Source organism: Eleginops maclovinus, chromosome 23 (assembly GCF_036324505.1).
Source record: "Eleginops maclovinus isolate JMC-PN-2008 ecotype Puerto Natales chromosome 23, JC_Emac_rtc_rv5, whole genome shotgun sequence".
Lineage (NCBI taxonomy): Eukaryota > Metazoa > Chordata > Actinopteri > Perciformes > Eleginopidae > Eleginops > Eleginops maclovinus.
The window spans coordinates 13,098,438-13,123,725 of NC_086371.1; the positions used below are offsets into that span (position 1 = coordinate 13,098,438).

The following is a 25,288-nucleotide window of genomic DNA, read 5'->3' on the forward strand; positions in this document are numbered from 1 at the left end:
TGTTTTCATCATATTTATGATCACAGTAAACAAAACAGTAGTGACATCCTAACTTAAAACACAGCACTCAGGACTGCAAATGTTCAATATATTAAATCTCTGCACAGCAGATAAGGACAAACAAGGGAGGAAGACGAGAAGGCAGAGATGAACTTAATAATTAAAAGATGAAGCTGAGCTTAAAGGTTAAGGATTTAAGACATTAATTATTCTAATCTCTTCTAAATACATTTTAATTTACTGCTATCTCTTTTAAGGCACTTTAAAATATTGCCCAGTACAATAAGATACTGCACATACAGTATATGGTCTTGTGTGAAAGCTTGGCAGTGAAAAAACCCTTACACTTTGTCGTCATCATAACAACCTATCACAGACCAAATCGTTCTTCTACTTGTAAGCCTCCACAAAAAAAGCAAATACTAATGTTTTTGGCTACAATTACTTGATTACTGTTCATAAAAAGGCTTCAGCACACATAGTGTAAGTACTACGAACAACCAAAATCAAAATGTCTTCATTAATGGACTGTAGTGAGCAATGAAGCTTAAATTGGATGAAATGCACAACTGACCACAGCTGAGGAGGTGGACATTTTTTTTAGTGTTAGGCTGTGAATTACTTATTACAAAAATATTATTCACTTGTGTGTCTCCCCTTTTGTATAATTACTTACATAATATTATGTTTTCTCACATATTTTGGCTCAAATGCTAATGCAAACACACCGTCTCTAAAGTACTGATACCACAGATGTCTGATTAACATGTTGACACTGATTTACAATCCTTAATGTTCTTCAGCTCGTATAATCAGGCATTATCAGGTATCCTATTTCTCCAATAGGTGTGTTAGCCAGATCTCTACCCCCCCTCCTGTGTCACAGTCTCTATCTCAGTCTCTGGTTCTGGGTGTTGCTCTAGCTTAGCGGTCAGGAAGGGGTTGAAGAAGAAATCAAAACCAAACTGCAGGGCGTTCTGAGCCGTGCGCCTCCAGTCGTGTTCAATCTTGTACTGCCTGCGACTGGGCAGATGTGCATCCCCGCAGGACATGCAGTGAATGGCTTTGAGTTCAAACACGGGCCACTTGGAGCCCAAACGGCCCTCCAGTATGGTGCTGAACTCCACCAGGCTACCTGTTTTTAAGTATATCAGCATAGATTTGAACTCATTACTGGCCCGCAGAACTATATCCTTAGTGGCATCTTCATCCTCTATGATTGTCCCGTTTCTGGTCTTCCTCTCCAGTGGCATGCCCATTGTCACTTCAAATTTGTATCGATCAAAACGTTTAATGTGACATTCGTGCTTGGCCAGTTTTTTAAGTTTACAGAGGGGATTTTCTGGAGGAGGCGCGGGGGCTGGCAGGGGCTGGGGCTCAGCGGTCTCGTTTTTTACCTCCTCACACAAAGGATAGGGGTTTCCATACAGGCAGCGCATCCAGTTCCCCACAAATACAGGCAGCAGGTTCACAACCGACTGTGGACCATTCTCGATGTCGGTCACACGGACGTATTTGAAGCGTCCAGTCCAGGTGACGCGGTGTCCTTCAAGGTGAGAGCAGAGGATCTGAGTTTGGGCCATGTTGGCGTCTTTCCAGGCCATCGGGCCGCAGAGGCTGCTGTACTCGGGCCACGTCAGGGTGGAGTTATAAACCTTCATGCCTTCAGACCTGTAGACGTACATCCAGCAGAAAAGCACCACAGCACTGAGCCACACCAGGATAAGCTTCACAACGCTGCTCCGTGATAAAGATCGTAAAACCACGATGGGGTTGAGGCTAAAGCGAGTCCAAAGCCTCAGCACTACTGGCACAAAGCAGATTGTCAAGGTTACCACCATTTTTGTCACCTCAAGGGCAAGAAACCACTGTACTAACTGGATGAGGAGCATTGCAGCCATGCCCAGTGAGAGAATTGGAAGGGCGAACAGGAAGAGGAAGTAACCTACACAGGTGCGGATGAGTCCTATTGCAGTGGCGTTTTGAAGGAACACCATGCTGAGCTCACACCAGGTGAAGCAAACCAGGTAAGGCACCAGGCACAGGTAAGTTCCCTTAAAGCCTCGCATCTGGGCCATACGGAAGAGCAGATAGAAAAGGTGTCCGTATAGCAGACATGGCAACCCCAGGTTCAACACTACTACATCCCCCAAAGGCACAGTGATGAACGTAATCCCAAACATCTTGATGAACCAGGGAACGGAGTCTGGCAGGAAGTGAGTGAGGGAGCAGGCTCCGGAGAGGACCTCAGTGAGGAGGGCTCTACGAGCAAACAGCTGAGCGGAGGCCTGCAGGCTGAGGAAGGCGGTGAAGGTGAAGAAGAGAGCGACAGCAGCCAACTCCGAGCAAGGGATCCAGGATTTATCAGCCACAGGGAAAGAGAAAACCACGAAGATCACAGAGAGCAGGAAGTACCTGAAACACAAATATGGTTCGAAACATCTACTTTTAGTACTTGGTGGTATAATACTTATATACACCTTTTTTGTACTTTGCGTTTTTACTGAAACACTAGAACAACATTATTACTAGAAATTGCATGAATGTATCAACAAGACAAAGGTGACCAGAAATTGTGTAGTCAAAAGAGTAAATCGGAACAACCTGAACTTTACATTTGCAAACAATACAGAGTAAACAATAAAAAGAAAGCAATAAATATGGAATTCATATGTTCTCTACTTGGATTTTTGTAAATATAAATGTTCTTACAGATAAGGCTCCAAGTGTGTCCATCCAAAGTTGGTCTCGGCCTGCTCCAGATCAAGGCTGGGTTCAAAGTGTGACAGCAGGTCCGTCAGGGCCCGGAAGTTTTCCCATGCTTTTGAGTTCTGTAGGAAAATATTCTCAATCATTTTCTGTAAATTGTACATGTATTAAGATACAGGTACATCTTTACCTAGCAAACACATCTAAAGAAAAGTGAGTGTTCATCTTTAAAAGGAGCAGTTACTAACCTGAAACACTCGCAGCGTGCAGATGACCATGGAGAAGAACGACAGGTAGAAAACCAGCAGAGGGATGAGGAAGATGAAAAACTCTATTGTGAGGTTGGAGATGATAAAGAAGAAGATGAGTGCGTTGACATGGTGCGTGGGGATCAGAGCGCTGAGCCACTGCATGCCGGCTCGTGACGCCCAGTCGATGAGGTGCTCCTTGATCTCCAGCAAAGCGAACAGAGGGAACTTCAGCAGCTGGAGGAAGCACAAGAGAGGAGAGTCAGGATGCTTATAAAGGTGCCAAAATCTGATCACCATTTCTACTATACGTGAAAGTAATCTAATGGACACCAGCACAATCCTTAAAGTCTGAAGCCTCCTACCTTCTGGTGTAAGGGCAGTTCATCTGGATTCTTCACTACTACATCATCATCGTCATCGTCACCATCACCCCCTGCTGTAGCCATGACAGGTGGCGGTGCAACACCCTGAGCGTACTTCTTTGTCATCTCCACAAAGTCGTCAAGACCCACTTGGCATCTGGCTACAAATACACACGTACAGTATATTAACTAACAAGTCAAATAAAATGCATGTCATCCCTTCAAACTTGAATGTATTAACTCCTCATGAAGGCATAAAGCTCCTTTACAAATTGCAAATAGATCATTGTATTGGTAGAATCTTCCCGCATTGGCATTGTTTCATACCAAACATACCTTCACTGGTGACCATAGTCTCCAAGACTCTTCTCTGTTTCTTGGCAGAGCTGTTTAGTGGGCCCAGGGACACTGGTTTGCCTGAAAATTGACGAAAAAAATGTTGTAACATGAAACTAACATGGATTTCCTTCCTAAAAGAATCTGCAGAATGTTATACTGCTATTTCAATACATCTATTTTTATTGACAACCATACAGTGTATGTTCTTCCTTACCCGGCTCTGTGTGGACATGTTCAACATTCTCTAGCATTTCAGAAACAGCCACCGACTTCTTCCTCTCCGGGTTCAACTTCCAGTACATGAGCAGAGCTGCTTTCCTGACTCCTCTCTCAAAGCGCGTCTCTGTACATAGCTTTTTCACCTCCTCAAAGTTCTCCAGAGTGATGCCTGGAAAACACAAATGTGCCGCCATGATGGACAGGTATTCCCAGAATCAGCAGCTGAAAATGTGTAGTCTCAGCCACTCATTACAGCAAAACTATGATGCTAAAATGCAGTGGGAGATTTTGGTACCTTTCCTGGAGCCTAAGCACTGCTGCAGCGATTTGACGGCGTCCTTGCGTCCTTGTTTAGCAGCCTGGACCAACCAAGTGACCGCTGTGCAGTTGTTCAGCTCCTCATCTCTCTCTTCTGCCAGCACCAGGAAGTAACGGCCCATCTGGATATAAAAACACACACACTCTTAGACTTGCCAGACAAGCACGACTTTGACTTTGTCGACCCAGTTCCCGTCCTTCCCATCAATATGTCGCTCTAAAATAACATTTATCATTACTTGGCTGATCTATTTTGTTTACACCATATGGTTGTTGAAGACAATATTATTTGCAGTATGTTAATTGAAACTGACCTTGGTCTGTGCTTTTGCATCTCCAGACTTTGCTCTCTCCTCCAAATCCTCAAGACTGACTTCCTCCTCTGGCTCTTCTGAAGGAAAAGGCAATCACTTTTAACACTCAGGAAACAGAACGTTTCAATGGTCTTTGACAACAAGGTACAAATTATACTATAGATTCTGTTAAAAAAACAAACTGTGTTGGCTGTCTATCGGTTGATGACACAGAGAGGGGTGGGTAATTCAATAATTATTTCTTCCTGTGTGAAATTAAACATTTGAACTGAACATTTCAAGTTTTATAACTACTTGATGTTTTTGGTCCTAGTTGCATCTGTTTTTGATAAGGCAAGTTCAACAAAAACACTTTTCAACAACAACAAAAAAACAGAGTGACCAAATTACTGAAACTGCTGATTAAGGTTAATGTCTACAACTGACAAAATATAGATGAATGTGGGTTTGTTCTACTCATCTTTGTAAATGGTTTGATTTTCCCATCAGAGGCACAAATTAACCAAGATCATGAGTTCTTTCCAGAAACAGTGTCTGTCATGATAAGAGCGGCCCTCTGAGTCCTGTTGGTTTAATTATCATCTTCTTTTGGCTAATGAGTTCTGCTAATCTTAAATTCTTCACTCAAACGACAGCGAACATGGAACATGTGTCTATTTCCTGTAAAGTAGGGTGTCACATTTGTTGTGCCATGTACTGTATATTAGGAAAAATATGTAGGTGGCCTAAAATGTGGAAACAAGATCCAAAACACCCACAGTGATACTGAAACTGTGTTCTGTCTGGGCCTGCAGGTCTCTGGAAGCGAAAGAACATGCAATGGGATCCGGTCACTTCTTTCAGATGCCCGTCATGCTGCTGGTTTACTGATCGTACTAAAATAACAGCAGCTGCTGGTTTCCCAGCAAACGCTGACAGAAGTGACGCAATCTGCCTCCCATTTTTACTTTAATATGTTACATTATGATTATCTTAATGGCTTGATACATGGCACATGTGGATGTTTTTAGGAAACAGGACTTAATGTGTGTCCAAACTGTGGGCAAAATATGATAGGGGTGTTAGATTTCACTTGTTCCAGTAATACTCCACATTTACATACTAAGATACCACTGCAAAGTCATGCAACAATTTAAAATGTGATATTCCCAGTGCAGCTAACCAAGCTTCTACTATGTGAAGTTTGTATGCAAGTCTTGGCTAGTAAGATTAAACAGATAAGAGTTGTAATAGTCTTTCAAGACACAAACAAGACAGGTTTTTTTCCTCAAGTCAGCAGAGTGGGAGAGTCTGCTTTGCATGTCGTGTTAAACCACTAGTTGTCATGGAGACACTGTAGTACACACAGTAGACTGGGAGTGTTGGCTGCACTGATAAGTGGAGAACAGGAAGTCAAAGTTTGAAGGTCAGAGTTTGATTCTCACCTGGTTCAGGTGTGAGAGGAGGCTGTGGAGCTGTGGAGCGAGTTGATGGATATTCTGGAGAAGCTGCATTAAGCTGAGATCTGCCCACCTGAGAGGGGATCCTGATGGGCTGACGGAGAGGGGAGGCGGGCGGTGTGGACAATGAGGAAGAACGGGAGGAGAGACCTGGAGAAGTCCGAGGGGAGGCGGTGGAGGGGGCAGATGAGGGAGTAGTTGGAGGTGTTGGCATGTTCAGTTTGGGCCTGGGGCGGTCTGATGTGTGTGTGGTTGTGGTCGAAGACAAGCTTGAAGATGAAGGGCCTGGCCTCAGGGTAGAGGGAGAGGAGGGGCTGGGTTTTGGGGTGGCTGGGTTGCCGGTCAGAGATGGCTCCATAGCTGAAAAATGTACCAGACAAAGAAAACTCACAGTGAGGTTCCACAGCATCTGAAGACCGTATTTAAGTGATATCATAGTAGGTAAAAGCAGCGTGTAAGTAATAGGGAATGTAAGAGAAGGAAGGATCTGCATTGACACCTGTGGTGGAGTAACAGTTGTTGTGAAAGGACACTTCCTCTCTTCAACATGCCACTTCACTCTAAATTGTTTTGATACACCAATGTGAAGTTGTGATTTAGAAAAATGGTGTACAACAAAGAACTTGATTGGCGAATTTGATGCAATAAAAAAGGTTTCCATATGGAAACATGTCTTTGAACACAAATAGACATAGGCTATCTAGCTCGCAAGCAGCAGTGTGTGGTTATTTGTCTTTAGACATTTCCTCATCTTACTCCAGTGAGTCTTGACCAGTTGTGACTAACCCAAGTTCTTCCATAAATCATTTATTACACTTACTGCAACTTTATGTTGTGCCTTATTTGAGTTTGTGAAGCTCTGTTAAGCATGTTGTCATGTGGTCTGGAGTCTATTTTAAACATTATCAAGTGAGCCCTGAGCAGCTATATTGAGAAGGTGACATCCTTGAATGCTCCGACTGGAAACTTGATGGGTCCTGTTGCATTCAAGGAAAACCCCTGTGACCAGCAAGAAGAGGCTGCAATAAAAGTGATCGAAACAGTGGTGGAAAAATCCTGCAAAAATGTTATGCAGAGTATAAACAGCGGCGCTACAGTCTTTATGCAACCGACCATAGACTGTAATGTACATATAGCTGCCTGATAAATGTGTCAGGTAGCTAAAATAACCAGTGGTTCTGTTGCTAATGCTAACATGGCACTACTGTCCGCTCACCTTTACCACCAGCACACCAGTTTGTTTTAGATCCTCAAAATGAAAAGGCCTCGAGAAATATATATCTGCTATTCCGTGTCCCAAGTCATTCTTCCCTTTCGCTTTGGTAGAAATCCGCTTGTCCGCTGGCTCTGTGGTCACACTCTAAACATACACAATGTACAGAAAAGTCTGTCAGTTGCTCCACTTGCCGTCCACGCCCACTTCAGGTTTCACGTGTTGTTATTGGAGGATGCTGTGAACTCGCTTTTCTAAACCTGATTTGATTGGCCATGAATGTTGCAGTTTATGTATTTCTCTCAGTCAAAAGCAATCAACCATCGAATACTTTAGTATCGCTGAATTCACTTATTTACTTTCGTAAAATAATTTAATAATACAAAAAGAAGGGGAAAAAGTACAAGATTAAAAAATACTGTCTTTTTTTACCAATAGTTTAAAATCATTGTTGCTGAATCTTTAACTAGATATAGGGGAGAGTTATTATAGTGAATTAAACATAACGATTCATTTTAATTGAGTTACATTCTTAAATATGTTTCCATAGTTGAGCTTGTTTTCCACGTGCTTTGTTTTATTATTAATCATTATTCGATTGTATTTTTGCAAATACGTAATATAAGGTCTCTACCAGGAGATGGCAGTACAGATACGCTTCGTTTACAAATGTTGCTATTAAATGTATAAAGAAAAAGGTTACAGGATAATTAAGACAAAGATGTTTTGATTAAAAAAGGTAATACTCTAATACTAATTTGTCGGTATTTGTTGTCTGACCTTTGTTGTCTAATAATTTAAATTGGTCTCAAAATGTTTTAGGTGCCACACCTTTACTTTAATTGTTTTTCTTTAATATTCAGTGTTTATCCAATAATGAGGTTTTTACTCTGTGAAAACAATACAGAGATTGTGCCCAAACATTTGTAAGAATGTAAACAAGTATAGTTTTTTGCTTGTGTGTGTGCAAGAAACCGAAAACACTATAATTCAGAAGAGGCGGAAACAGAAAGGTCCAGACAATTAAATAATTTAGAAAGAGAATAAGCAACTCCTAGGGAGGAAGTGTGAGATTTTTTTTTTTCTAGCCTGGGAATGAGATTAGATCCCAATTTATGGGAAAGAAGGAAATGGGAGCAGTAATTGCTTGAATGCAGCTGCATTGAAGCAGGTATGTAAATTGATCTCTATTAGTAGATTATCTCAATCTAGTTGAGAGGATAAGCATGACCATTTGACTGGTGTTGGTCTTTCACATACACCCCTCCATTCTATATTAGGCAATCCGTCTTTTTAAATGGGCTTAGACACACATGCAGTAACGAATGCAATTCCCATTTCAATTAGGCAAAGCAGCTTAAACAACATATGTGCAATAGTGGGTTCAAGTATTTTTCATTAGGCAAATCTCCATATAGATTTTGTTTGGGCTCCACTGCCCCTGCCTCAGAGGAAAACAGTAAAAACAGGTGTTTCCTGCACGGTAATTACTTGGAAAGTTAAGCAAACTGCTCTCTTTACTACAGCCCTTGTTTGTTTCTCTGTATCCTTTCAAGGTAGTCATGATTTTTTCCAGATCTGAAGTGATGGGGACTGCCCCATCTTTAAAAATATAAAATATGGTGAGCCTACTATGTCGGCTGCACTTACTTAAAAGCTGCTGCAGGACATTGCATAGAAACTATTAGTCCAAAAATAATCTTAACAACCCCTTCCTCTCTTTCTGTGTGTGACAGGCCCTGTATATGTGAAGCAGGCCTCACCCACAGTCTGCCCCAGCATCACCAATGACTCTCTCAGGAAGAGCAGCAGAGTAGGTATGGTTAGTATCCATAGCAACCAGAAGGGTTATGTGAGAATAGACATTGACTGTGAAGATGTTTCCATCACAAACTCAGCCTAGTAGCTATTCTGGCCTTTTGAAGTTTCTCTCTGCAAGGAAATGGGATGTAAAGCTGGATGGACGTAAGCCAGCTGGAACTTTGGTCAAATTTCTTCTAATCACAAACTATATGCTCTATAAATATCATTTCAGCCATTTATGTTATAATACTCATATTAGAACTGACATGTTGTCTTACAACATCTTCCGATTTCAGATTGTGGAAATTCTCAAACAGGGAGTCAATCCAACTTACGTAATGTTGGTGCCACTGACTAATCTTCTTACAACATGAGCCATCTTTAAGTATGTTATTAAGATAAAAAAATAATAATTCTTAAACCATTGCTACTTCCTATACACTTTCTAAGTGGGGAAAACTCAACTCTTTCCTGTGGTTTGAGTCCCTTCCTCAGCTGCCAGCAAGTATTGCTCTGTAGTTATTTTGCGGCATGTTTTGACAAAAGGAAGAAAAAGTGGGAGATGAGGAATGGGAATAATTGTAGGCATAATAGCCTTTAGTCACAATCCTTTAGGTCTGCCTGGGGCTACTATTTTATTCTATTGTCTTCTCCGGTAATTTAGTTAAAATACTTATTCCTACAAATCTCACAATGCAACTCAACAATGTCTTTCATTACATCACAAATTCCCCTTACTCCTTATTCCCCTGCAGAGCCACAGAATACATTTTACAGCAGACTGGCTAGAAAATGAACTATATTTAAATTGGCGTAGTGGGCCCTATACTAAAACAGAGGAGAACATTTTTTCAGCTAATGGCACAAAACAGGGATACAAAGCATCAAATATATGTGCAAAATCTGTCACATAATCACAGGTTAAAATATTAGTACAATGAATTCCTGATGACAAATCATTTTCTATTTTAGGTTACTGGACTGATACTGTAATTCAGCTTTAACTCTCCATGTTGAATCTTACTTCTTGCACTGTGGCTACATTAAACCATTTGTATTATGACTTTGGTTGTGGGCAGTAATAGTGTATTTGAAGAGCAGCACACTGACCCATCTAATGGAACATTTAACTACAGTTTTTCCATTAAACACCTCATGAATACAGAAGGTCAGAAAAAGAAAGAAAGATTAGGAACACTTTTACAAATCAATGAAACTTCACTTAACACACAAGGATGCTGTCTTCTTATGTTATATGTTATACATTTTGGTTTGGGTAGCACAATGGAACAACGGGCTCAGATATTTAAGTGACTAACAGCAGTGACTCATGCAAAGGAAGTCTAATTGCCTTCATATGAAAGTTTTACGTCACCACAAGCACTCCAGACTTTGGGTTACACTGTTTAAAAATGGGTCTGTTTGCTGACTGACTCAGAAATTCCACATTTGATCCGTTCCCCTCTGAAAACCAAGGGATGTCTCTAAATGCTTTAATATATTTAAACTAGCAGCCTTCATGAATATGTTAAGCTTATTATGGACAGCTCTCATGGATATGCAGAAAACCTAAGATGATTATGTTAAGTTAATAAAAACGGGGACACATTACTGTGTTACCCCTAACAGGGCAGAAGAGATGGAAGCAGATCTAATATTTATTCTAAAGAAGAAATATGTTATGGACCATTTAGCCAGAAGTCAGGATGCTCTTCAACTCTACCATCCCTTCTAACACTTTAATTATAACCAATATTATCACCAGAATCTAAAAACGCTTTGTGTTGTTGTTCTTGTATCAGGGGATAAAATATCACAAGGTCTAATCACAAGTTTCTTGTTACGTCAAATACAATACAGTTTCCTTTATGCTTTTTCTGTGAAACCTCCTGTTTGCCTGTTCAAAAAAGACCAACAAATCCATACTGTGGAAAACAATATAAATCCCTGAGGCAGAATAATTAACAGAAATACTCATTACTGCTCTCTGACACACATTCGCTCTCTGAGTCAATCCTTCACCAAGCAAAACAGGACACACATCCCTCCCTCTCTTCGTCTCTCTATGCCTGCAACCACAATGTTTTTCTACTTTATCTCTCCATCTGTGTGTCGGTTTGCTGGCCTCAGCAGGAACCTGAATGGAGTGAAGCTTAATACCCCAAACTCACCCCCTTTCCTTGCCTGTTTTACCACACTCAAAACATTTTCCATACAAATAAATAGCACGAAGGCCCTTACAACCAAACTACTGGGACTCAAATTGTATGAGTGAGCACCCCTGAAGGATAGGGAATGATGTAGTCCGTTTAAAAATCATCCCTTACTGTTTGCCTTCATTGCCCTGCAGCATTGAGCTGCATATGCTGCAGCCACAGAGAGCTCTGATGGTGTGTGTGGTGCTGCTGCTTGTGAATGGCAGACAGGCCAGAGCAGTGTGGAGAGGAGAGGCAGACACAAGCAGATGTGCGTAAGTAATGCATCCTCTAGAATCTGGGTCACACTCGCACCACTTTCATATTGTCAGCTTTATGATTTGACGACTCATATTGTCCTAGTTAAATGTACCAGTAATTCAAGCTTTTTAGTTACAATGCTTCAATATTAGAATGAAATACACCAACAGCAAGTGTGTATGATAATAGTGGTTCATTTTTATTAATATAAAAATGAACAAATTCTTTTTATAATTATGCTTGGCAAGAGGCACCTTGTCTATAATAAAATAACATATAATAATAAAAAGATGACTAAGATGAAAGATGAAAAGGCCTGTTAAAGAAAAAACAATAATTAAATGAACACATAATAAAAATAAAAATGTCAGTAAATGCATAACACTATTATATTATAAACAATATTTAGCTTTAAAAAGGTGTAAGGTTTTATTTCTAATACACAAATATTCGTTCACAAACAGAAAGGTTTTTTTCCCCAATCCAATTTTATAATCTGTTAAATGAGTGTCTTTGTTATGTTGCTCTTTAAGACATTAAATGCAATATGACTTTAAAATATGTTCTCTTTTTGTGTTGCTTTGCCTGTACCACCGGGCACCGTGACGACGTAGCTTTACGTTTCTCCCGCACTGGCGGCGTGTCCACGCATTAACCGCGCGCGGTGTCATTCTTGAACACGCAGTCAGGTGTCGCGCTTCTATCACGCTACCGGCGACGCCCGCCCCGGCGTTTTTTTTCTGCCCTTCCCATGTTCACGTCGACACGGGCATCACACTGTTTTATTTATTTATCTTTTCGTCCCTCATGTGTGTATGACATGTGAACGGATGACTTCACGCGCGCGTGTGTGTGTGTGGGCGTGGAGGGAAATGTCAACGCGAGAGGAGGAGAAGCCTGGAGCTGAATCCAGTGTGTAGCTAGAGGATAATATCTGTGGAGGAAATACAACTTCAGCGCTGCAAAACGCGTGTGATATATCTGAGGAACTAAGTTGTGAACCTTTGCTGTGTGCAGTTAGCTGAACTCGGGATATTTTAAGAGCTGGAGGTCATTTCTTTTAGCTCTCCAAAACGAAGACGCTCAGCCTCCCTTCCTGGATGTGAAGCAAAGTGGGCAGCGACGTTTAAACATCTTGAGACCACTGGACCTACATTTTAGGTAAGTTCGTTAGATGTGTAAGTATTAAACAACTTATTGTGGACTCTGACAGGCGGTTAGCTGCTGTGACATGTATCCCACATCCGGGTTTCATCTGCTAACGAGGCACTGCCACCGGGTGGGCTTCACCATATCAGGCTCTCGATGTGAGTTTTGGGGCTACCAACATTGACTGCCAAGCTTCATATCGACCCAGACAGAGATGTGCAATTTGCTGCACCGTGTGACACCTCTAGTCTCTGCAAGCCAGCTAAAGTTAAAGCGTGATGATTACATTACCAGACACGAGAGGTAAATATTCGACTGCTGACTCGTAATCTCAGCAGTTACGTTACCGAGTTTTCTCCCGGTGTGCTGCCCGGTGTAAGGAGGCCCCTGGTTGGATATGGACCCCACTAGAGCAGCACGGTGTAAATGCTACATGGCAATGACAGACATATCAATACTATAGCAGCCTGAGAGTGCAAGGACATCCAGCCAATGTGGATGGAGGATGCTGCAGCAGCCCCCCATGCAAGCATGCATGTCGCCGTGGGGTGTGGTTGGCAAACTGGACAGGCAGACAGGCTCTCAGCAGCAGAGTAAAGGCTCCCTCCAGCAGCACTCTGCCCTGTAATCTCCCATTTGACAGCTCATTAGATGCTGTCCACATCGCATTAACCCATCCCCAACATTTCCACTATATCCTTTTACCACACCAGTCCACTGCCATGCATGTACTCTGCCCATCTCTGCTGTGTTTACCAGCGGGGTCTGTCTGTCATAACAGCTCTGCTGCTCCAGAGGCTCGTAAATCTGTCCCAGTGGACAGCCGACATGTGTTGCACACTCACTTCTGTTTGATCAGCCTTCTCTGGCCATGCTGTAAAAACTATGTTGCATGCTGTTTTCATTTGTTGTAATAACTGATCCACATGCAAGCACTGGAACAAAACTCTAATTATTATTATTAGGATCCCTGGCTACTCCTATCTGTTATGTCAGGCTTCCTTATCTAAGTGTAACATTATGGTCGCTGACATTCACTGGGAATCCTGTTTTTCATCATAGTTTCCCCCTCTTTCCCCCTCACCCTGGATTAAGCAACCATCCTATACTAACCTTGATTCATCCTACTTATTCTTTCTTCATTCATTATCCCACCTCTCCCTCATTCCCCTGCTTTCCAGAGTGTTAAGCAACAAGCTGCTCACAGGATAATCCCTGTGGACTATACCCACATGTGCATACCCATCTCAATGCTTTACTCAAGCCTCCCTTGAAGACATAATGGAGTTAATCCTATATTCTTAATGCAAAGAGTGGGAGATTTGTCTGTGTTTGGCATTCCTGTTGAGGGAGTAAATAGTACCAAGCCAGTACTGATTATTAAAGTGCTGCCAGTATGAGAGAGAGAGAGAGAGAGAGAGAAGCAAGGTTAACCACAGTACTGACTGCATTGATCATGTATTTCTGAGGGAGGAGAGGCCACCCCTGCTAACATAAGAACATATGAACCCATACATGCACAAGGATGATCATGCACAGGCCATAAACACAGGTTGATGATCACAGGATGATCAAATGGACAAAATACATCTAAAACCCGAACAATAACACCAACAATAGCATAACTGAGTCGGTGGCATGCAGAGACCGAGCGAGAGCGATACTTCTTGTTGATGTTTGGGTTGACTTGTCATTGAGGTCAGTAACTTGCAGTCATTCTGCTGGCATAGCGGTTTGTAGGTCATATGCTCCACTAGTGCTGCACTTGGTATAGCCTCTCATCTTTACAGTGTCTTTGGAGGATCACTAGACTGCTAAGTGTGTCTGTGTGTTAATGTGTGTGTCTTTATTGTGGAGTGATGTCTGGAGTGTGGCCAGGTCTGCTCTGATATTTGACACCGCTGATGCTTATTCGACTACAATAAGAATGTATAAGCCTATGAGGCATTGTACCCAGTGAGCAGTATATAAACAGGAGTGCATCTCAGTCTTTACACACCCTCTCTTTTGATTTTGAACCTAGATTGAAGAGCAATGAGCATTGTTTCAGCTCCCATCTGAGCTCTTTTATGTCTTTATTGGGCTCTGTGTCTCGCTGAAGTCTAGTTAATGTTTGACACTATGTGTGTGTGGTCTGTCTAGCATCGAGGAGGTCCATCTGTAGGTGTGTAATAGGATTGTGACCATTGCAAAAGTCTTCTGTGTACACTAAATGTAAGTAACACTAATAGCAGATGAATTAAGGGCCCTGTGTATCTTCTGTACCATCTAATAAAAGGCTAAACTAAAATATAAACCACCTATATCATGCAGTTCATAGGCTAACATCGATACAACCCATAAAAACTCCTGCTAAAGAACAGAAGCTTTATCACATTTTTTTATGACATACTTGTTATAAAATATTAAACTAAATGTCATATAAAAATGAAAGTGCTTTTTATTCATGAATTGAAGTAAAAGACATAATATTCCTCCACGACTTTTTTGTGAAGTCTTAATTACAATGTGTACGTTAATCATGATAGTGATATCCCTGTGCATTCATACATTAAATCAAATTGCACATTTTTAGGAAGTCTATACTCAATCCTCCGCCTCTGACTTGTTTTAAATAGATGACATTTATAATATCAACTTAATAGAAAACACAAATAGGCGGTGAGTAGAACACATCTTGGCTTTTCATACAGAAAGCAAATATAACAATAAAGATTAGGTAAAATATTGTGGACAAAAATAGTAGGCATTTCGATAATCTAATTATGATTTAAAGTCATTTTCAAGTCCTAAAATGTGACTAACTTACCTACTGTAGAACCAGTTCTCATGCTGTATCGACGCTGAGGGACACATTTTGTCGCCTTGTACTCATTTGGAGCAGAACTCAGCTCAATGGTGAAAGTTCCCTGCAGCTGCAGGATTCCTTCATCACTTCTTTCTTGCAGTCAACATGAAGTTAATCAGCTCCATTGTTTGTTGAACTGATGTCAGGGCGCTTCATTCATTGTATTTGAATCAGCCTTGAAGGTGTCTTTTTTGTTGCTTTATTAGTCAGTTTATCTTTTAATCTTTTAAGCATTTTTGGCATTTGATTGAATCGATGAGTCATAGTAATGTTATTTAGCTGTATGTTTGTGACAGCTAGGTAGATCATTACTGTTTCTCTTCGCCCTCATTTTTGTCTGTTGAAAGATTTTTCAGGTAACTATTTAGAGTGGATGAGGTATATCCTCTATGACCCGTGCAAGCTTTTGTTTGTTTCTGTGAAGATTAAAGGTGCCTGTTAGCTTCTTGGTGCTCCTGTAAAATGTTCCAGTTTCCCCTATAAAACAGTCGGGTTCTGGCTGCCAGCTTGGGAACACGTGGCTTCTGGGGCTTTTGAGGGAACCGTGTGTGTTGTCAGCATACATTTATATTTGTATCTGTACACAGCGAAAAATCTGGACTCGTATCAAGTGAAACATGTCCTATAAGTGATTGATAAGGGGTTATGTTGTGAGTTAAGAAGAGGTTATTAGTAAACGATCTCTCGCTGAAATAATATAAAGATAAATAATAATAAAATGTACATCCACCAGACCACTTCCTATTCCTGCTGAGGATCAGTGTTACAAACATCCTTCCCCTTTCAAGAAAAACCAGTAAAACTGTCCTTCATGCTTCTGTTTGAGCTTGGGCACACCTGGTCTCTGATAATGACAGCATGCATAAACATGTAACATCAGCCGCAGGGTGGATAGCGTACAGAAACATTTCTTCATTCTTGTAAATCAACTATGCAGATTCCAGTACACATCGGTGAGAGTCAAATCTATTGAGCTCCTGTAGATAAAGATATCTGAGTATTATGAATAGATGTCAGCTGTATCTGTCCCGAGTTGTTCTGTATGAGAGACTCGAGGAGTGTGTGCTTGCGTCAGTGCTTTCTGTATGTGAATAGCCTCCCTTTCCCCCGCTCTCTCTCTCTGTCTCTGTGAATGAGAGGGAGATCACTGATGGCCTCAGCTCGGTAACATCCCGATGCCAGCAAGTGGGGGAGGAAAGGGGGGAGATGGTGGTTCCTCTTCCACTTTGCCCCTGCTCTTTCCTCTACTCTGTCTGTCTTATCGGCTCAATCCTCATCCATCCTGTCTCGCATTCTCTTTCCTCTCCCATTCCCACTGTTTCTCAGCGTTTGACTGCTCTGTAAGAATCCATGTGGAAGAAAGCGTCCTCGCCCTCCAGCATCACTGCATTTCTGACTCTCGGTCAACCTCGGCTCTGAGATTGAACCAGATAACTAAACCTTGTGTGTGTGTGTGCGTGTTTTTAAACCACTAAACGATTGCGTGTGTTTCAAATCCACGTTCCCCATCATCCTTTTGCTACGAGAGTTTCTGAGAGCAAGAGTTGCCTTGGTTACTATTGCTGCCATCTGTGAATGTTGAATGATGATGTTGGTGATGTGTGTGTGTAGAAAAAGATGGAGGCTCCTGCCACAGTCATAATGCTTAAGGTCCCTCATCGTTGCATTATTTATTTAATAGACGGCAGAATAAACTAGAATGTTATTGGGTTACATTTCAATTCTGGAAGAGATTAGAGGAGTCCACTTTCAGCTCGGTGTACGTGGGTCATTGTAGCAACAAATCCATAAATAAATATGCCAAAAATACACCTGCTAACAGAGAGAAAGCAAATCATCCATTTAAATCCTTAAGTTTTTATCTTGGTTTGTGTCATTTCTCTCTTTCTTCCAGCTTATCCAATTCATAACAATGATATTGTGATTGGCTTATGTCTCTTATTTCTAGACACATGCATTTTCAAGCATTTGGACTACCTAAGTTGTAAATGTATTATCTTTTGTGTTTAAACACGACATCTATTGCATGTCTGTGCGTCCTGGGAGAGGGATCCTCCTCTGTGGCTCCCCCCTGAGGTTCCTTCCATTTATTCCCCATTAACTAAGGTCATATTCATACTCTGTACAAACTGTGAAGTCCGCTGAGACAAATGCAAAATGTGTGATATTGGGCTATATAAATACACTTTGATTGATTGATCAAAGCTGAAACTGTTGGTTTCTCACATTCTAATATTGAAAGGATTTTTCTTGATTTAGAATATGGCTACACAACCAGAGAAATCTTGCTACTGGCCAGTCTTTCTGGTATATCCAAGGAAATTAAAGGGAAGGGAAGGGTGGAGACACATCTTGCAATTGTGTTCCACTGATGGATAAAGAGGAAATATCAAATAGCCGTAATCTCATTTTAGAGATTAGATCTCTATGTTGAATAGTCATTTGTTTTGAAGGTGTAAAGACGGAAATAAGGAATCAGAAAAGACAGACTCCAAGAAGGTTTCTATTGAACTCTGTTTGGTACAGTCGGTCAGTGTCCCAGAACCGAGTGCAGGATATCTGGAACAACAAGTCATCAAGGTAAGGGATATATTTATAAGTGAACTAATAAAGAGACGTGCTAGGGAGTTGTGGGAGGCCGGGGGGACCATAACTCTGGGGGTCAGACACATTTTCATGCACTATGGGGCTTCTAACTACAACCCAGGGATTGGTTTAGGATGGTGATAAATGGCCTTTTGGGATGTGGGAGACAAGAGTGTGACAGAGGAGAGAGTAAATGTTGCTCCCAAAAATAGTCTGTTTCCCCCTGGCTGCAGTGTGTCATGTGGCTTTGGTCCAGGTCTTTGTGCAGAGTAGTTTGGTGTAACCCAGTCTGACTCATCCCTTTGCTTTTTCCTTCTGTTTGTCTGTCTCTCTCCAATAGAAACTCAGCAACCTCCGGCAATGATGTAGACTTGACAACGGTATTGTGATGATGATGATGATGATGATGATGATGATGATGCAGGGCTGCGCACGGAGGCGGAGCAGCGACTGACTCTCTCCTTCTTTTCACTACACCCGGCACTCTATGTCTGTCCTGATAAGGCAGACATAGTGCCATGTCCTCGACCACACCCACCGCAGCCCCGCCCCTTAAGAAGGGAAGGAAGCTGGAGAAACACGAGGTGATGACCGATTTGGTGCCGACCACCAACGAGGAACTCAAGAGTAAACTAATGGACAGCCAGGTGGAGCTGCAGCAGGAGCGGAACAAGGTGAGGCCGAAGAAGAGGAGGCCTCATGTGAAAAATTATGAGAATCCCCTTTAAACCATCACACTAGAAGAAGAGGAAGGAAAGCTGATTTTACATAATTATATACAAGTGGGTTACTTATTTAAGAAGGTTGATTTTTGTTTCCAAAGCAACTTCTACTCACTGCAAGCACATACAAGAATGAATATGTTTGGTAGAAGCTGTGATAAATAATGACTATCAGTATGAGCCTCTACATCTAAATGCATATGTTCAGTTTTTACAGGATGCCATTGTTTTAGGCTTTAATAATTATGCACGCAACCAGCACTTTAGTTTGTTCAGCGGGTTATTCACTCTTCTAAAAGCTGTAAGAGTGGTTTCCCCTTCTTTGCATCAGTCATTTTTATGGGAGAATAGGAAAGGCAAATTTATTAATATTGCACATTTCACAACACGTAATCCATCATCCATTTTGTGATAGAAAATAAAACGTTTAAATGAAGTTATCATGGTGCTACAAACACAGTCCAAGGGCAAATTAATGAACATACCAGCTGCTTGTAAATTGTTCAATAATGACTTGTTGATGGGATTCAAAAGGCAAAATGTGTCCCCCCCCTGGCAGGTTTGTAAGCTGCGTGAGCGACTCCAGGAGCAGCGGCAGGCTCGGGAGCTGGAGCAGCACAAACATGCTGTGGCGCTCACCGACCTGCGCGCCAAACTCCATGAAGAAAAGATACGGGAGAACACGGCCGCCCGCGAGACCCTGGTACGGCAGCATGAATTCGAGCTGGCCCGGGCCATCAAGATCCGGGAGGCAGAGGTGCAGAGGCTCCAGGGGCTTGTGAACGCACTGAGAGACGGAGCTGCTGACAAGCTAAAAAATGCTCTTCTGGCAGAGGCTCGGGAGGAGGCCAGGAGAGCTTTCGATGGGGAGAGGATAAAGCTACAGCAGGAGGTAGGTGGCAGGAGGAGCTAGAGGTGACGGTAATGCAGTAATCATTTTATGTCTGTAAGCGAGATACCACTACAAGTGTGTGTGTGTGTGTGTGTGTGTGTGTGTGTGTGTGTGTGTGTGTGTGTGTGTGTGTGTGTGTGTGTGTGTGTGTGTGTGTGTGTGTGTGTGTGTGTGTGTGTGTGTGTGTGTGTGTGTGTGTGTGTGTGTGTGTGTGTGTGTGTGTGTGTGTGTGTGTGTGTGTGTGTGTGTGTGTGTGTGTGTGTGTGTGTGTGTGTGTGTGGTGGGGCTGTGTAAACTTCTTTACATTTGCTGCTGAAAAACAGGAAGTGGGATGGCAAGGATTGTTGCCAAGCTATTGTTTCTTTGTATCCTTTCCATACAAACAGGCTATCTATCATTACTAATAGGATAGGATGTGTTTTTATGAATGTGAGAGTGTCACTCTTTTGGTTTTCTGTGTGATAATGCTATTGTTTGTGTGTGTTATTTTTTAGATCCAGGAGCAAAAGACAGCCAGGAAGCAGGCCGAGGAGGCTCTCGCTAATGCTCTGCAGGCCGATAAAGCCAAAGCAGGAGATCTGCGCACGGCCTACCAACAGCACCAGGATGAGGTGCACCGCATCAAACGGGACTGTGAGAGAGACATCCGCAGGCTGGTGAGACCTAGTCTTTACATAAAGACTAATAAATAAAAACGTTGAGACACTGTTGATGGTATTCTTGCTGGTGACTCTATACAATTATATTATTTGTTATACAACAGATAATTAAAAAAATTAGAAATGATTTGATCTATTTAACTGTTATTTACCTTGGTACGCCAGTTGGCATATTTGTATTTACAATATGAACACTACAAATGAAGCCATATGTACACTTTTATTCTTCAGCACTACAAATCTGAGCTAATATGTCATCGTGTTACTGTACCACTGCTCACTCAATAAGCTAGAAACTTTTAATGAAAATGTAGATTTAGATTTAGATTCAACTTTATTGTCATTGTGCAAAGTACAGGTACAAGCTAATGAAATGCAGTGAGCATCCAACCAGAAGTGCAAAGATGTACTATAATATATACTGGGAGAAAATAAATTACTATATACCAGTTATACCAGTAAGTATTTAGGGATTGTATATGCAGTATCTACAGATTGTATATGCACAGTATAGACAGTATAAACAACCTGTACAGTTGGTTGTGTGTACATTACTTATATGAACAGTATAGTAATTCAATCAATACAGGATGAATAGTGCAATAACATGTTCGTTATTTACAGTAACAGTGCAGTAGTGAGTGCAATGATGCGATATGGGTTATATGTGCAAACAGCAAGAGTAAACAGTATAAACAGTATAAGCAGTGTAAACAGATTAAGCAACATGTACAGATGGATATGTGTATAGTATCATATGAGCAGTGAAGTTATTCAGTCAATGGAGATATGAATAGTGCAATTAACGATTTATTCTACAAGTAGAATTCTACAAGTACCAAACTGTATAGTAGTGAGTGCAATGATGCTAATTGGGTGAGGGAGTGGAGAATGTGTTTCAAAAGCCTTTAAAATTCAAAACCATATGATAGCTTCCTCTTATTGCCTGTGTTTGACTATCATGTTATGATCAGTGTGACAGAAATGTGGTGCAATAAATAACAAAACAAATATTTACACTGCTTCATAAACCATCTTTTGTATGATAGGTTAACCTTTAAAAACCCAGCAGCTTTATTTGTATAGCTCTCGTCTGACTCACCACATTTGAATATCACCCAGAGATTGTCACACATTTCCCTGCGTTGGAGCTTTATCTCACTGAAATGGCATGAAGGTTAAAGGCTAATTGCTGTATTGTCTGCTTCAACTCATCTCCCTGTGTGGTGCTTATCTGCAAAGACTAAAGTCTGTAAACCTGCTGCGGTTACTCAGTAACTCATGGACATACAGTGGGGCTACATCAGGCACTTTTGATAGTAAAGAAAAGTTTGAGCAGACTGAATAGTATTCGGAATCAGAGTAGTAAACTTGTAGAAATGGGTCATTGATGCAGAGCAGGCAGTGCAGAATATTCCAGTGTTAGTAGAAGGGAAGTAGAAGTGGGAACGTTTGTCAGCTTCATGAATTAATAACATCCTTAGTGGGATATTTTAAAAGTTAAAACAGTGTCCCTCCTGTTCCAGTTAGGGAAAACATGAACATTTTTCATTTGTTCTCTGCAACATGATCTCAGAAATATCTGCACTCCATTTTTCCATGTTTTGTGGATATTTTCACTGGGCTTGAATGTAAAACTGTCTGACTCACTCCCTTCTCCTACCACCGTGTTCCTATTCATCCCTCTTTCAGATGGATGAGTTGAAGTCGAAAGACCGGGTGATGGGTGCTCTGGAGAGGGAGCTGGGGGTGCAGGCCGGCTACGCCCAGAAGCTTCAGCTGCAGAAAGACGCTCTGGACGAGCAGCTGGGTCAGGTACGAGAGGCGGAGAGATACAACCACGGCAGCCCCAAGAGAGAGCTGATGCCTGTGCTGGGGGACAACCCAGATCTGCTCAACAACCAGGTACATGCATGCATCTGAACATATGTTCCTGGATGTATTCATATTACACGCACTCTTAAAGGTCCCATATTGTGGCCGTTTTTACTGATCATAATTCCATTGTCGTGTACTAGAATAGATTGACATTATTCAATGTTCCAAAATCACATTGGTTTTCTCATACAGCATCTCTGTATAGTATCTCTATTCACTCTCTGTCCTAATGCCTTGATGGAGCTCCTGCCCCCCCCTCCCTATGAGCCCAGTGTGCTCTGATTGGTCAGTTCTCACACTCTGTTCTGATTGGTCAACAACCAGAGAGGCTCCGCCCCTGTCTAACAGAGTGCTTTCCCAGACTTCCCGTTACAGCTCAGCATCAGTTTATGTGTGACAATGACGACGGTACAGCGGTATATGTTTGAACCAGAGTCCGAACCTGAAAATGACACAGACCAACGTGATGGACTAGAGCAGGCTCTTTCACAGTGGAACGTTTTTATGTTGTATCACTCTTACATTTCAGATGTAATGTTAGAACTGAAACAAAGTAAGAACAGCCTCGTCCTTCAGTGTTGCATGCTTTGCATATCGGAATCAACCTGTGCAAGGTTTTTGAAGCTGTTATCTACTGTACTTCGAACCGTTGAAGGAACAGTGTTAAAAATAAATTTCAACCACTGACTTTTTCGTGATACTGCCTTCGGTAAGGCAAACAGATGACATTTCCCCTCATATTTCAGGGCATAGTACTTTCTTGACATTTCAGCCTTCCAACAGTAAATGGTCGGTTGGCAGAGGGTGTGCCTATTGGTCTATAGCTATGGGCATGCCAACTTGTCGATTGGTCTCCAGATTTAGTGACGTCAATAGCCCCCGGAAGAAAAAAATGGATAAAGACAAATCTACAACGAGGTGATGGAGGGCAGCATAGACACATATTTTCTGCTTTAGAGTTTTACTCGCTACAGGGTGTACTTTGAGGGTTTGTGACTTTGCAGACCGTTTACCTGCAGAAAAAGCTACATAACACAGGGGACCTTTAAATGTACATTATTTACATGCATGAGACTTAAATAGAGACATTCAAGTTATGTCACAATATTTGATGAACATAATTTCTCTCTAAGACTGATGGATTTAGTCTTTAACTTTAGGTAGAGAGCATTTTTCAAATATGTAAAAAATGTTATGCCAGGATGTTTAAAGATATTATTTTAAAAGAGATTTAGATTGGTTCTTGGAATCAACTGCAGGTACCCTGGCTTCTGGAGTCATAGAGAAAAAGTGTGATGGTCAATTCCTGATGTAAACTTGTAATTTAAAGAATTACGAAAAGGAAACAAACACAAAAAATGTACTGGACATGTTGTTGTTGTTTTACCGGGTATTTTCAGCAGGTTTACACATTCCACCATTGTCATTTGATAAAACTCACAAACCGGAAGGTGACAACGAAAAAACATTAATTATATGTTATTTCTAGATTTGCAACTGTATTGCATATCTGTACATTAAGACACACCTGCACACACTCAGATGCTCATGAGGAGCATGCCCATATAATTGTAATGTATATAAGTTTCATAATGAAATGGCATTTCATCATTCATCCCATCACCTCCTCTTTCCATCCATTTGATTACCTGTCTGCCTGCCTGCCTGCATGTATGTACTCCCTTTTTTAGTTTGTGTCTTCCTCCTCCTCCTCTCCTCTCCCCCCTGCCCCCCAGGAAGTGGAGGAGCGCGACATGAGGAGATTCCAGCTGAAGATTGCAGAGCTCCACTCGGTCATCAGGAAACTGGAGGACAGAAATGCACTGCTGGCAGACGAGAGGAATGAACTAGTGAGAAAGACACACACACACACACACACACACATAAATAAAGGTGTAGAGCGATTGCAGGGATGCAAATACACAAACATATATTGTTACACTTACGACTACAGGTCTACATACATAAATAAACATACATGCCTGTATTTAAAGATGTTCAAAACAAAGCCCTACGACCTTGATCTTGCCTCTCTGGGAATTCCTTGTCACTAGAAGACTTAAGTTCACATTGTTTCCCTTCCCTGTTTCCTTCCTGTGTCCAGTTAAAGCGGGTGCGAGAGGCCGAGAGCCAGATGAAGCCCTTGTTTGAGAAAAACAAACGGCTGTCCAAGAAGAATGACGACCTCCTGCAAACACTGCAACGCATGGAGGAGAAACTGAAGAACCTGAGCCGAGACAACGCTGAGATGGTGACAGAGATGCATCCTGTCTTAATTCAAATACTCTCAGTTGTTTCCATTCCTGTCTATTAATCCAACGTTAGAATACTAGACGAAAACATCATACATCTTAGTTTAAATCTGTTGAGGAAGAGGGTTGTGTTACTTTGTGTGTCCCTGTGAATATCATCAACAAGGAAGAGGGACCCCTACTGGCTTTTTAAAGGAGGAGCATGGGACAAGTCTCTGTAGAACCATCATTTGGCCTCTCTCTTCTGCCCCCCTCAGAAGGAAAAAGCTGCCTCCTCTCGGCCCCCCCCACAGCAACAAGGCATTCAGTCCCAGCTGAAGCGGCCAAGCTCCCTGACAGACCTGAGCCATGCCCACGAGGAACAGGAAGTGGAGTTCCTCAAGCTGCAGGTTTCTGAGCAACGTGGCATCATTGACGAGCTCACGCAGGTCAGGAATGAACTCACACCGTGTTCTTTTTTTGGAAGAAATCAATCATCCAGTTGTTTTTAATGGGTGGGCCAAGCGTTACTGTTTAACTCCATTCACAAATCAGTAACATGTGTTTCCTTAATGTGCGCTGTTATCTCACACCTTTTTATGAAAAGTAATCAAAAGATAGGTCTGGGTGGTTTAACAACATGCTGTTAGTTAATAGGAATTTGTCTCCTGTCAGGCATTTAGCCATCACATTATAAGAGCCCATCCTCTGTGCCATCCTATGTGCCATTTATATCTCTGTTGTTTATATTTTCCCATGGGGCAGTGCTGTGTTTGGTGGAATGCATTATTTGTTTAGGATTAAATGCACACTATCTCGAAAGAATCTCTCCGCCAGACTCATAACAAACACTTTAAACCACATGCTTTATTGCTCTGATAATGTTCAGGGCTTAACATT

The 25,288-nt window shown here is 41.7% G+C and overlaps 2 protein-coding genes across 5 annotated transcripts in view; one reads left to right on the forward strand and one right to left on the reverse strand.

Annotated features, from left to right (window-relative positions):
* wfs1b (Wolfram syndrome 1b (wolframin)) lies at positions 1–15,432 on the reverse strand. 4 transcript variants are annotated; one of them, XM_063876188.1, is made up of 10 exons: positions 15,382–15,432; positions 5,937–6,311; positions 4,513–4,589; positions 4,176–4,320; positions 3,876–4,049; positions 3,659–3,739; positions 3,323–3,483; positions 2,958–3,194; positions 2,713–2,831; positions 1–2,415 (listed from the first exon to the last, which is right to left on the reverse strand). In XM_063876188.1, the coding sequence occupies exons 1-10, from the start codon at positions 15,401–15,403 to the stop codon at positions 864–866; spliced, it is 2,943 nt and encodes a 980-aa protein (XP_063732258.1). In that variant the 5' UTR covers positions 15,404–15,432; the 3' UTR covers positions 1–863. The 4 variants fall into 4 exon arrangements, with proteins under 4 accessions (XP_063732258.1, XP_063732259.1, XP_063732257.1 ...); XM_063876189.1 differs by lacking the exon at positions 15,382–15,432 and adding an exon at positions 7,168–7,303; XM_063876187.1 differs by lacking the exon at positions 15,382–15,432 and having other exon boundaries at positions 4,513–4,586; positions 5,937–7,298.
* The window catches only part of jakmip1 (janus kinase and microtubule interacting protein 1), a 22,483-nt gene continuing 9,311 nt past the window's right edge, over positions 12,117–25,288 (forward strand). Inside the window, 8 exon segments of the mRNA XM_063876190.1 lie at positions 12,117–12,584; positions 18,347–18,680; positions 19,288–19,620; positions 20,115–20,276; positions 21,972–22,184; positions 23,894–24,007; positions 24,262–24,408; positions 24,667–24,837. Coding sequence (XP_063732260.1) covers positions 18,525–18,680; positions 19,288–19,620; positions 20,115–20,276; positions 21,972–22,184; positions 23,894–24,007; positions 24,262–24,408; positions 24,667–24,837 — 1,296 coding nt within the window. The 5' untranslated portion in view covers positions 12,117–12,584; positions 18,347–18,524.